The following is a 12,348-nucleotide window of genomic DNA, read 5'->3' on the forward strand; positions in this document are numbered from 1 at the left end:
ATAAAGTATATTACAATGTTAGCATAGGAGTATGGGGGTGCTGGGCGGGGAGACTCTGATTTATTCTGTAACAACAATGTCCAAATAGGAAAACTGGATGTGCTTCCCCCAAATATATCTGATAAGATTTCCACAGGAACACCAGTATAACAGGTAGAGTGGATATTCCAAAAACAAAATATAAGTTAATTATAGTACCTCACATTCCATGATATATATTCAAAAACACCTGGTAATTAACTAAAAGAATTACGCCAACTGAGTACCATGGGGTCTGTTCAGTTATTACAAGAGAAAAAATCATCTGCAGTAATAATGCTTTACACCTGGATAGTGCTTTTTGATTTTCGTGATAGTTTATGATAAAACATTTTATAAAGTTGTATTTTGGGGCCGGGCGCGGTGGCTCACGCCTGTAATCCTAGCTCTGGGAGGCCGAGGCGGGTGGATCGCTCGAGGTCAGGAGTTCGAGACCAGCCTGAGCAAGAGTGAGACCCCGTCTCTACTAAAAATAGAAAGAAATTATCTGGCCAACTAAAAAAAAAATATATATACAAAAAAATTAGCCGGGCATGGTGGCTCATGCCTGTAGTCCCAGCTACTAGGGAGGCTGAGGCAGTAGGATCGCTTAAGCCCAGGAGTTTGAGGTTGCTGTGAGCTAGGCTGATGCCACGGCACTCACTCTAGCCCGGGCAACAAAGTGACACTCTGTCTCAAAAAAAAAAAAAAAAAAAAAATAAAGTTGTATTTTGTTGTTCCTTGTATGAAATTAGCGCGCAGACAGCCTACCTACTTTGGTCCTAGAGTTCAAAAACCAACCACATAAATTACAATAGCGTGCAGAAACAGAACCAACACTTAAAATCTTAGTAACGTCACTGGTGGCTGATAATCAGTTTATTAAGAAATGTTCCGTTACAATCCTAAAAAGTCTCTCCGTATAGATTGACCGTCTTTACAGTCTATGACAGACAGGCTCCCCGACATTCCTAGGCTCCCTAACCTTGGGGGAGGGTAATTCCTGCCAGGATGGGACAAGAAGTGATGAATGGTTTAAAGCTACCCATCGCAGGCGGGGAGCTGGTTCCACCTGTCCTGCTGTACGAGCTCATCCGCCCTCCAGGAGGAAGGAGAGGCGTTCTCAATACATTACCCAGCTCGTCTTCTCCTAAGAGAACAATCGGCAGAGGCTTCCCAGGGGGTTCCTACAGTTCTCCCTCAACTCCAAGAAAAACAAAGGTTCAGGCCCAGCTCTATGTCACTCCATATTCTGTTCTTGATAATCTAGGTGCTCGATAAGCCCCACCACGCAGTCATTTGGCAGAGGATGGCGTGGAAGGCATAATACCCCAGATACACAAGGGGGTGGGTGGGTAGGTACCAAAGAACTGAGCGAACTCTGAAGTTGTCGCTTGCAAAATGCAGTCTGTCAGGAGGTCCCCTTCGAGGGGGAAGGTACAGAATTCAGAATGTGACAATGAGAAACCCGGGGCGGGTGGAAAGAGGGGTCCAGAAGTCCCCAGGTATAAGACAGGGACGGGTAGACTGTGCTGAGGGGCCAACAGGCGGGCTGGCCGCAGGCAGGGGGGCTTGGCTAGGGGCGGCGGTGCCCAACAGGTCAGACTCCCGGGGCTGGCGAGGATCCCGGCGCTCGTCCGCCCAACGGGCTACCCGGCGAGGTTTCAAACCGCCGCCCTCGGGAGGCGCTCGGCCGATTGGAAGTTCCCCAACAACCGTCACTAGCCCAGGGCCGGAGCGGTAACTCATCGGCGGAGCTCTCCCAGCCCTCCGCGTTCCCCCGAGAGACCAGACCCCACACACTCAACCTCCGACCGAGGTCCCAGCTCGAGTTCCGCCACCGGCTCCACGCACGCCGAGGGCGCCCGCCCTCCGCGACCGCACCGACGCCCCCGACCAGGCTCCGCCGCGGGAGTTCGAGGGGCGCGATGGGGCCTCGCGGGGGGGGCGGGCAGAATGGGAGTCCCTCGAGTCCGCCTCGGGACGCAGCCCCACGACCACCGCCGCCTCGCCCCTCAGGTGCGGCCCGCTGGGCTCCGACCCACCCATCCCGCCGAGTCGCGGGTAGGGCGAGAACCGGAGCGAGCCTACTCCCCCCGCCCCTGCTCTTACCCATCTTTCCGCCTCGCCTTGTAGACGTGCCCGTAGGTGCCGCGTCCCACTTTGCACCCTTCGTACTCAAACAAATCCTCCACCCGCTCCCGCTCCGCCGCCAGCTTCGCCTTGAAATCATAATCCATTGTCTGCTTCCCCCATAGAGGCACCGGGACGCGGGGGCCGCCGCCGCTCAGTCCCTCCTCCTCCTCCCCCCGTGGCCGCCGCTCCACTTCTCTAACAGCCGCCTCTCGGGCGCGCGCGCGCCGCCCGCCGCTCCGCGGGCCGCCTTCAGCAAGGGACTCCTCGGCGGCCACGGCAGCCACCTCCTCCACCTCCTCCTCCTCCGCGGCGGCGGCGGCTCCCGCAGACACCCCCAATCCCGCCTCCCCCCTTCATTTCCTTGTTTTGGAACCTGGTGGGCCGCGCCGCAGCTTCCCCGAGCTCATTAACGAGCCAGCCCGCCCGCCCCGTGTCGCGGAGGCTCCTGGGAAATGTAGTCCCGAAGGCCTGAGAAGCAGGGGCTGCTCGGGCCGCGTAGGAAATACAGCTCCCAGGTTACCTCGGGGCGCCACGGCCTCGCCCCCGCAAGGCATGCACGCCTGCGCACTTGGGCCGCACCCCTCAGGTAGCAACGGACGCCCAGCTCCTGGGAAGGTAGAAAGTGCGAAGTTACAATGTGCTGTTTGCGATTCTGTGGATCGTAGTGGAAAGGAAGCCCCTGTTCTGGTGGATAAGGGATGCTCCACTGTGGCTAGCACCAGGAGAGCAGGAGAGTGGAAAGCATGCAGTCAGCGCCTTGCTCAGGAGTTTGCTCCAGCTGCGAGAACAGTGGTTAGCACAGTTGTACTGCAGATCGTTGTTTTCTAAGGCAATTAGTCCGCCTATTGCCCCGCCCCCCGTCCAGCCGCTCATTGGCGGGGACTGGGGAATGACGTCCTCGTCGGTGCGTGGGTATCCCCAGGCTTTGGCTTCTTTCCCGCTCTTGATTGGTAATTGGATGTGCTCGGTTCTTCCTGATAGGTTAATCTTTTTTCTTTAGGATGCATAAACCGTATTTCAAAACCTGAACGTTCAGCAGTTTTTTAATTCCTGCGTTGGTCTGAGGATAACTTGTAACTTGTGAGCCCCGGCAACCAATCATCCTTTGCTTGGCGCTCGTCAGCTCTCTCCTAGCATATGCTGTTGTGGTAGCCAAGCTTTGGCCATCTGTCTAAGGACAATTAAAGTGCCTGGAGGATGCATCGTTTTAGAAACAATTGTTTGAGTCGGATTGTAAAGGATTTTTTACAGCCTATGTATAAAAGGTGAGATTCCCCTAGAATCTTTAAGAAAGTCCCTTTAATCAGGGTGAACACTGGTTCGTTATGGTGCTGGAGCTCAGGACAAAATATGGCTGCAGGAGTCCAGAATATACCACCCCAAAATATGCCACTCTGACATACTGATTACTTTGAGCTAAAAGAAATTGAGAACCAGCCACACAGGAAAAGTGCTTCACCTCCCCCTCTACTGCCTAAAAGAAGAGATAAAACTCCTTTTTTGTAAAGAGAAATTTACATCTATATAAAGGAAAATTTCATTAATGAGGTATCAGTACTACAGAGGAGAGCTGCTTCTAGTCGGCTTTTATCACCTGAGAGACTTATCTGCATAACAAGGCAACCTTTAGTCATCTTACATTCTACCCACAACCCTCCCTTAATTTGTCTCCATCATGCCCCAGAAGTCCCAACCCCCAATTCTTTTGTTTTGTTTTGATTTTTCTTTGTTTTTTGTGTTTTTTTATGTGTGTGTGTGTGTTTTGTTTTTTGTTTTTTTTTTTTTTTGAGAGAGTCTCATTCTGTCACCCAGGCTAGAGTGCCGTGGCGTCAGCCTAGCTCACAGCAACCTCAAACTCCTGGGCTCAAGCGATCCTCCTGCCTCAGCCTCCCGAGTAGCTGGGACTACAGGTATGTGCCACCATGCCCGGCTAATTTTTCTATATATATTTTTAGCTGTCCATACAATTTCTTTCTATTTTTAGTAGAGACGGGGTCTCACTCTTGCTCAGGCTGGTCTGCAACTCCTGAGCTCAAACCATCCACCCGCCTCAGCCTCCCAGAGTGCTAGGATTACAGGCCTAAGCCACCGCGCCCGGCCTGTTTTTTGTTTTTTTAAACAGACAGGTTCTCACTATGTTTCCCAGGCTACTTACTCCTTGGCTTAATGATCCTCCCACCCAAACCTACAGCTGGGACCACCTCTCCTGGCCCATTCCTTTGTGTAGGTCAGGATGCTATGCTATCATCTGTCCCTTCTTTGAGTCTCATATTTTGTGGGACTGCCAAACATACATACCTAATTAAAACTACTTTTCTCCTGTTAATATGATTTATGGCAATTTAATTTATAGACCAGCTAAAGAACCTAGAAGAGTAGAGAGAAGCCATTTTTTTCCTCCCCTACAATGGTGTGCCTAATGTCTCAGATGCTTGGGATACAAATTTAAACATGACTGGTGCTAGGATAGGACTTATATAACACATTCAGCAGAAGCACAAAGAAAGGGGTGGTCAATTCTACCTGAAGTGATAGATAAGGAAAGTTAATAGTGCACTACATGCTAGGTTTTGAAAGAAACTTGGAAAACTCGAGAAGGGAAAAAGAGGAAGGATTGTTATTTCCTATGACAGCCCCTCCTAGAAAACTTCCTCAGACCCAGAAGGTATCTTCAATCTAGAAGAATCTGAGTTGCTTTTATTGCCAGGTACTACAGTAAGTGCTGGAAATACCAGACAAAAATTGGTCATTTTCCACCTGGGTACTAAACCTACTTAAGAAATAAACGTACAAGCAAATTAAAAATATACTGCATGAGTACAAAGAGCAATGGTAGAATAGGCAGAGTTCTAGGTGAATCATAGTAGGCTTCATGAACTAGGTGGGTTTGAGCCAAAATTTAGAGAATGAGTAGGACCTTATTCAAAGGACAAGTAGGGGAGTAGGAGGCACAGAATTATGTGAGACAAAACAGCATGTACATATATCATGAGAGAACATGATATATTCTGAGGAATGCAATTAGTTTGAATATTACAGATTAAAGCAGGAAAAGGAAACCTTATCCAGTCCAGAGGAGACTGGACAGATAAGCAGAAGTCAAATTATGAAAAGCTACATATGTTGAGCAGAGATTTTAGATTTCATTATTCTGTAAGCAATAGGAAGCCACTAAAGACCTTTGAGCTAAGAAGAACTATAATCAGTCCTTTCATTTTTTTATTTTATTTATTTATTTTTTTCTAGATTTTTTTTGTTTGTTTGTTTGTTTTTGAGACAGGGACTTGCTCTGTTGCTCTGGCTAGAGTACAGTGGCATCGTCTTAGCTCACTGCAACCTCAAACTCCGGGGCTCAAGCCATCATCCTGCCTCAGCCTCTCAAGTAGCGGGGACTATAGATATGCACCACTACGCCCAATAGTGTACCTATTTTTTGTAGAGACAGAGTCTCCCTCTTGCTCAGGCTGGTCTCGAACTCCTGGCCTCAAGCAGTCCTCCTGCCTCAGCCTCCCAAAGTGCTAGGATCACAGACGTGAGCCAACACTCCTGGCCTATAACTCTTGTGTACTCAAAAAATCTTTCTGACAGAGTGTTCAGGATAGATTGGAAGAATGTGAGAAAGAAAGTAGTAAAGAAGCTATTGCATTAACACTGATTAAAAATAAGGATCCAAACCATGGAGGAGCAGTGCTGATTATGAGGAAAAGGCATATACTGGAATTATTTAGGAATAAAACTCAGTAGGACTTGGTGATTAATTAAATGTGGGGTTTAGGGCAAGGGAACAATCAAGGATAACATCAAGGTTTTTGCTTCAGTCATATGGTAGAAACTTCAGAAAGCTAGGAAACACAGGAACAGGAGCAATTTTTTAGAGAAAAGAGTTTGGTTGGGGTATGTTGAATTTGAAGTGCGTATGGGGCATCAAGGTAGAAATAACAAGTAAGCAGATGAATATTTTTACTTGTCAATAAGTCTAGCCTAAATGTACAAATTTAGAAGTCATTAGTGTATGAGAGTGGGGTGTGGAGAATACTTTTTGGTTGTTTGTTATTTATAAATATGGAGTTTTGCATTCATTATATCATTAAACTCTCAAAATATCCCTATAAGGCAGGTTGTAGGAGTGGAAGAATAGCTTCCCTTCTGCCCTCTGAAGATTCGCTGAAAATGAACTGACAATAGGCAGATTAATAGGAGAAAAAGTCATACAAATTTATTTAATGTGCATAAACATGGAGAAATCACAGGAGAATGATTTGATTACCCAACTATTTAATGAGATTCAGAATCTTATATACTCTTCTTCATAGGGGAGAGGGAGATGGGGAAAATGTGGCAATTTTGAAGGGACGTAAATGATTTTTAGGGGAAACGAGTGGGCCCAATGCTCAGATGAGTGTTGCTAAATGGTTCTCTTTGGGAACTAAATGGGACAAGACAACAGACAATAGTTTGGAATAAAATTCGTCTGGGCTCTAGATGTGGTGTCTAATTTTCACTCTCTTCCTCTCTTATGGGAAATTTAATCTTCTCTGGTTAAAGAAATTTCAGGGAGAAGATTAAAGGCAATGGTGTTTTTCTATGGCAGGTCTGGTTTCTAGGTAAATAAGGGAACTTAAGAGAATAGCCTCATCCACGTTTTTGGAACAGGCAGAGGATTGAGATACAAAGGAATAGGGGGAGATCAGAGAGACCTTGAGGCTGCTTCTTTAGTTCAACATGTCAAAGTGTCATATTTGGGGGTATTGTTTTCTGAAAACCAACAATGTTCTATTTTCCCATTTTACATATGAACAAACTGAGACATCTAGTAAATTGCAGAGCCAGGATTTAATGAATATGTACTAAGAGTATATAGAAACTGGAAAAGTATGTTTGTAAAAATATATAGATTATTAAAAAGTTTAACTGAAATAATTTAAAAGGGCTGGGCACAATGGTTCACACCTATAATCCCAGCACTTTGGGAGGCTGAGGCAGGAGGATCAGCCTGAGGCCAGGAGTTCGAGACCAGCCTGGGCAACATAACAAGAGCCTATCTCTACAAAAATTTTTTTAAATTAGCCAGGTGTAGTGGCATGTTCCTGTAGTCCCAGGACAACTACTAATACTCAACTGCTACTACTCAGGAGGCTGAGGCAGAAAGACCACTTGAGCCCAGGAATTCAAGTCTGCAGTGAGCTATGATGACACCACTGTACCACTGTACTCCTGCCTGGGTGACAGAGCAAGTCCCTCCTGTCTCTAAAAAAAAAATGTGTGTGTGTGTGTGTGTACACACACACACACACACACATATATATGTATATAAATGAATGAATGAATGAATGAATGAAAAAGTTTTTCAACACCCTGTGTTACCAAAGATATGGGGAAACAGATATTCTCCTGCATTGCCAGTGGAAGTATATATTGGCAAAATACCTACCAATATATGCATTATATTTTTTATTTTTGCAACATCTTTTAAAATTACAAATGTATATATGCCAAGACTCAGCAATACCATCTAGGAATTTATCCAACAATTTTATTCCTTGTGGTGGATGTTGTGATGTGCCTCCCAGATCCCTCTTCAGGGCTAAAGAATGTATTCTCCCAGGCTGCTGCTCGGAGTGCTGTCACAGTCAACCTTCAGCTGGCAGCCCTCTTCAGGAATTGCCTTGGCTGAAGAGTCACCTCACCTGAAGCTCATGCCATTTTCCCAGAACGACCTATCTTCAATGACTGATCAATGCAGGAGCATAAAAAGCCCAAATCTCTCACCCCACTTTAGGATGACTCTAACAGATCGTCCTGTCTTCAGAACTCCCTGTGGGGTTAATTGAGACAATCACTAAGAATGCATTGCAAACCAACTGCTTAATCTCCCCAATGCTGCTTGCTTTCTTTCCGTTCCACAGATATAGAACCCAAGTACACTGCCTAATAAAGTGATATGTTATTCTCTATCTCAGACTCTGCTTCCCCAGGAGCCCAACTTGTGATACTCCCCCTACATGCGTGATAATATAAAACAAGGTTATTCACTGAGCCTTGTTTGTAGTAAGAATAGACTAGAAACAACAGAAATTTTGATGGGGAAGGGACTAGATAAAGTATGGCACTTCCATCAATAAATGATTATGCAACCCTAAAAATAATATGAAGGCTGTGAAAATATTCCTCTCAGATCTCCTTCTGCAGGGAAGTGCCAGCTGCTGAGCTCTGGACCTATAGCATTTGCACCTAGGCTGCACTTCCCATGAGCTATTCCCAGCCCATGACTGAGCACAGCAAGGATTCTAAGGCAGGCCCATTCCCACAGGAAGCAGGATTCCTCTAATGGTGGCTTTGCTTGAGGGCTCTCTATCAGCCTGGCTAAAACTTTCTTAGAACTGTGTTACCATCTAAGTCACTGCCTACCCAGCCCTCCTTCCTTCCCTCTCCCCTTCACAGGGGTCAGACCTGCATCACAGCCTGATGGCTCCTCCAGCTTCCTCCCCTTTCTTCCTCACAGGCATCACCTCCAATAAATCTCTTGAGTGTCTAATCCTATCTTGGCATCTGTTTTTCTGAAGACATAAACAATAGGAGAATAAATTGTTTATGTACTGACATGAAAAGACCTGCAAGATATATTTTAAATGAAAAAAGCAACAATCAGAAGAGCACTTATAATATGCTAACATTTTTGTAAAAAAGAAAATGTACACATTTGCTTGTATATGCATAGACTTAGCTCTAAAAAAAGACTACAGAAAACTGCTCAGGGAAGAGAAACTGTGTACTTGAGAATTGGGAGTAGACAGAATTTTTGTGGTATGCATGCCTTTTTGAATTTTGATCCATGAGATGTTTCCTTTTCATATAAATATGATTTAAGTGGGCAAAAAATGTAGGAGCCTGGCTAAGAAAGAAAGGAGAAAGATAGGATTGTAGCTACTGTGGTTAAGAGAGATTGAGAGTTTTGTTTTCTGTTTATTTTTAATAAGAGAAAGGAACTTTTCATATATTGAGGAAAAGAGCTGGTAAAGAAAGAAAAGGTGAACCACAGGAAATAATGGGGCTAATATATGGAGCCCCAACAGGCAGGATCCAGGCACATGTAGCTTCACGTGGAAAGGAGGAAAGGGCATCTTCCAAAGGTGGGTGAGGAGAGAAAGATTGTATACACATGAACAAAAGGGGATTGAGAAGGTGAAGGTGATTCCTAGCCTCAATATAATAAAAATCATAACTTTATTTTTCATATGGAGTGGAAAGCATGATCAAATGCAGAGAAAAAAAGCATGGAAATAAGGGCAAGGGGCTTGAGGAAAGAATGATGGCTTTGGTATGTTTCTTAGAAAGTAAATAAAGTGATGATGAGAGCTAACATTTATTGAATCCCAGACATGAGTTAACTAATCCTCATAGCTGCTGTATGTATTATATATGTATGTATTATATTATCTCCATTTTACCAATAAGAAAACTGAGGCTCCAGGAGGATAATTTATGTTGTGTTACAGTTCATCAGTGATAGGATTTAACCCCAGGTCTCTAAGACTATAAAGGACAAAGACTGCAATGTCCAGTACAGTGGTCCCCCCTTATGCTCAGGGGATACATTCCAAGACTCCCATGTGGATGCCCAAAACCTGGATAGTATTGAATCCTACATACATTGCTTTTCCCTATATACAGATACCTGTGATAAAGCTTAATTTATAAATTAGACACAGTAAGAGATTAACAACAATAATAATAAAATAGAGCAACAATAATAATAAAATAGAGCAAGCATAATAATTACATAATAATATGTAAATGTGGTGTTTCTCTCTCTCTCAAAATATCTTATTGTACTGTACCACAGGTAACTGAAACCATGGATAAGGGGAGACTACTGTATCAATATTGCCATTTATCACAATTAAATGATCCCACAGAATAACTCTATCCTCCTTATCTTAAATTCTGTTTTGTATATGTTAAAATGACTACCACTGCTTTCTTTTTTTCTACATATGGCTGATATCAGTCGTGATTTCCTCTTTCTCAGTGTACACAAGGGTCACAGAGCTTGTGAAATACAAAGAATGTGTAATTACCACTGCCTTGGAGAAGTCCACGGTCTCGGTATGAGGCCTTTCTTGCCTTTGCCCTTTCCACTCTACCAGCAACGCTTCTCTGGCCAATCAGATTTCGGAGCATTTAACAGCCATTTAAATACCTGTTACTCTTCCAGGAGGGATATTCAGACTACTTAAACATTGATTAAAAGTCTGAGGACAAAGCTCCTTTAAATAAAGATGGCCTAAGCTTGAAGGCTTTTGGGGAAACAGACTCTGGTCTCCTTAGTACAGGGTGGGTGCCAGATCAGCTGCGGAGGAGGAATGGGAAACAGTGGGATGAGAGTCAGGCTCCTCCCTGTTGGATGAGGACTCAGGCCAGACCAAGGGAAGGTTGCCCACTTACTGCTAATGGGGTATAAGAAGAGTTTGATTAATGCCTGTGTCAGTTTCCTAGGGCTGCTGTGACAAATTACCACAAACTGAGTGGCTTAGAACAACAGGAATTTATCATCTCACAGTTCTGGAGGCCAGCAGTCTGAAATCAAGATGTCTGCAGGGTCCTGTTCTCTCTGAAGCCTACAGGGGAGGATCTTTCCTTGTATCTTCAGCTTGCGGTGGTTCCCTGCAGTCCTTAGCATTCTTTGCTTATGGCAGCATACCTCCAGTCTCTGCCTCTGTCTTCACAGGGCCGTCTTTCCTCTGTGTCTATGTGTCCAAATTTCTCTCTTCTTATAAAGACACCAATCATACTGGATTTAGGGCCCACCCTAATCCAGTGTAACTTTATTTTAACTTTATTTCCGAATAAAGTCACATTCACAGTTTCTAGGTAGACAATAAATTTCAGGGGGACACCATTTAACCCAGTGCTGTGCCCAAGCCTTGATTCTGTCACTGAATGAGAGACCATCCTGAAAAGGCACAAAAGAAAAAAAAAAAAGCCCTTGCCCTCATCCCACACCACATTCAGTGGGAGTGGGAGGGAATCTTTGGCATCCCTACGCTGGACTTTCTTACTCATTTTCTTTCCATAAAGGAGAGTCTAACTACAAGAATGTTATTAAAACACTCCCTCTTGGCCGGGCGAGGTGGCTCACGCCTGTAATCCTAGCAGTCTGGGAGGCCAAGACAGGAGAATGGCTTGAGGTTAGGAGTTCAAGACCAACCTGAGAGAGAGAGAGAGGGACAAAACCCTGTCTCTACTAAAAATAGAAAAAATTAGCCAGATGTGGTGGCATGCACCTGTAGTCCCAGCTCCTCGGGAGTCTGAGGCAGGAGGATCCCTTGAGCCCAGGAGTTTGAGGCTGCTGTGAGCTAGGATGATGCCACGGCACTCTAGCCCGGGAAACAGAGCAAGACTATCACAGAAAAAAAAAAAAAAAAAAAAAAAAAAACGCCCTCTTCATCTTTTAGTGGTATGGCTCTAGCTAATGACAAAAACATGGCATGGTGGACAAATCTGATCCTTAAAAATTAGGCGAGTATTTTCTATAGACAGGATACAAAACCTTTTTGTTCTTTTTATTGCCATTTTTTAGTAGATCATGTGTGGGAAAACGTAGGATGTCCTCAAATACATAATAAATACATGTGTATGCTTGCTTTAGCAGCACATATACTAAAATTACAACGATACAGAGAAGATAGCATGGCCCTTGCACAAGGATGACAACTTAAAGAAAAATTTATAAAATTAAAAAAAAAAATACACTGCTACAAAACAATAACAACAAAGTTGACAAGTCCTGCTATCAAACTGGATGCTTATTTCAAAAGGCTTGGGACTTTCTCTTTTAATTCAGAAAAGAAAAAATCAAATTTCTTCAAAGTAGTAGCAAGACTACGTAGGAGTTATTTGACTCTGACTTACTGATTCTACAAAAACAGAAAAAGAGAAAAAAACCTCCCAAATATGACATTGCCAGTCATTCTTGTATACTCAACTTTTTAGCCCCAATTCTAAACATTTCAGCTTCAATATACCAGAAATTGTTCCCTGACACTGGAATGCAGCCTGCCCTATGCTTTAAACAAAAAACAACTAAATGATAATGCCATGAATAATTAATAAGACCTAATCACACACCAATAAGGAATTTGAAAAGTTTGGTCTAAACATTAAAAAGTTGAGTGTACTTGGCACAGGTGGAGA

The 12,348-nt window shown here is 44.2% G+C and overlaps 1 protein-coding gene and 1 pseudogene across 4 annotated transcripts in view; one reads left to right on the forward strand and one right to left on the reverse strand.

The window, feature by feature from the left end:
- Window positions 1–2,592, reverse strand: part of CDK19 (cyclin dependent kinase 19) — a 137,397-nt gene extending 134,805 nt beyond the window's left edge. The window contains exon 1 of one of the 4 annotated variants that reach the window (XM_045544180.1): window positions 2,528–2,592. Coding sequence is in view for 2 of the 4 variants with exons in the window: in XM_045544179.1 (XP_045400135.1) it covers window positions 2,131–2,258 (128 nt within the window). In the remaining 2 variants the exon portion in view is untranslated. Of the gene's footprint in view, window positions 1–2,130; window positions 2,424–2,527 lie in introns of those variants that run through there. The other 3 variants (XM_045544179.1, XM_045544182.1, XM_045544181.1) reach the window with 3 other exon arrangements.
- A 9,202-nt stretch (window positions 2,593–11,794) lies between these two features.
- On the forward strand, window positions 11,795–11,894 carry LOC123633688 (annotated as a pseudogene).
- The last annotated feature ends 454 nt before the right edge of the window (window positions 11,895–12,348 follow it).

This window comes from Lemur catta, chromosome 2, assembly GCF_020740605.2.
Source record: "Lemur catta isolate mLemCat1 chromosome 2, mLemCat1.pri, whole genome shotgun sequence".
In the NCBI taxonomy this organism is placed as follows: domain Eukaryota; kingdom Metazoa; phylum Chordata; class Mammalia; order Primates; family Lemuridae; genus Lemur; species Lemur catta.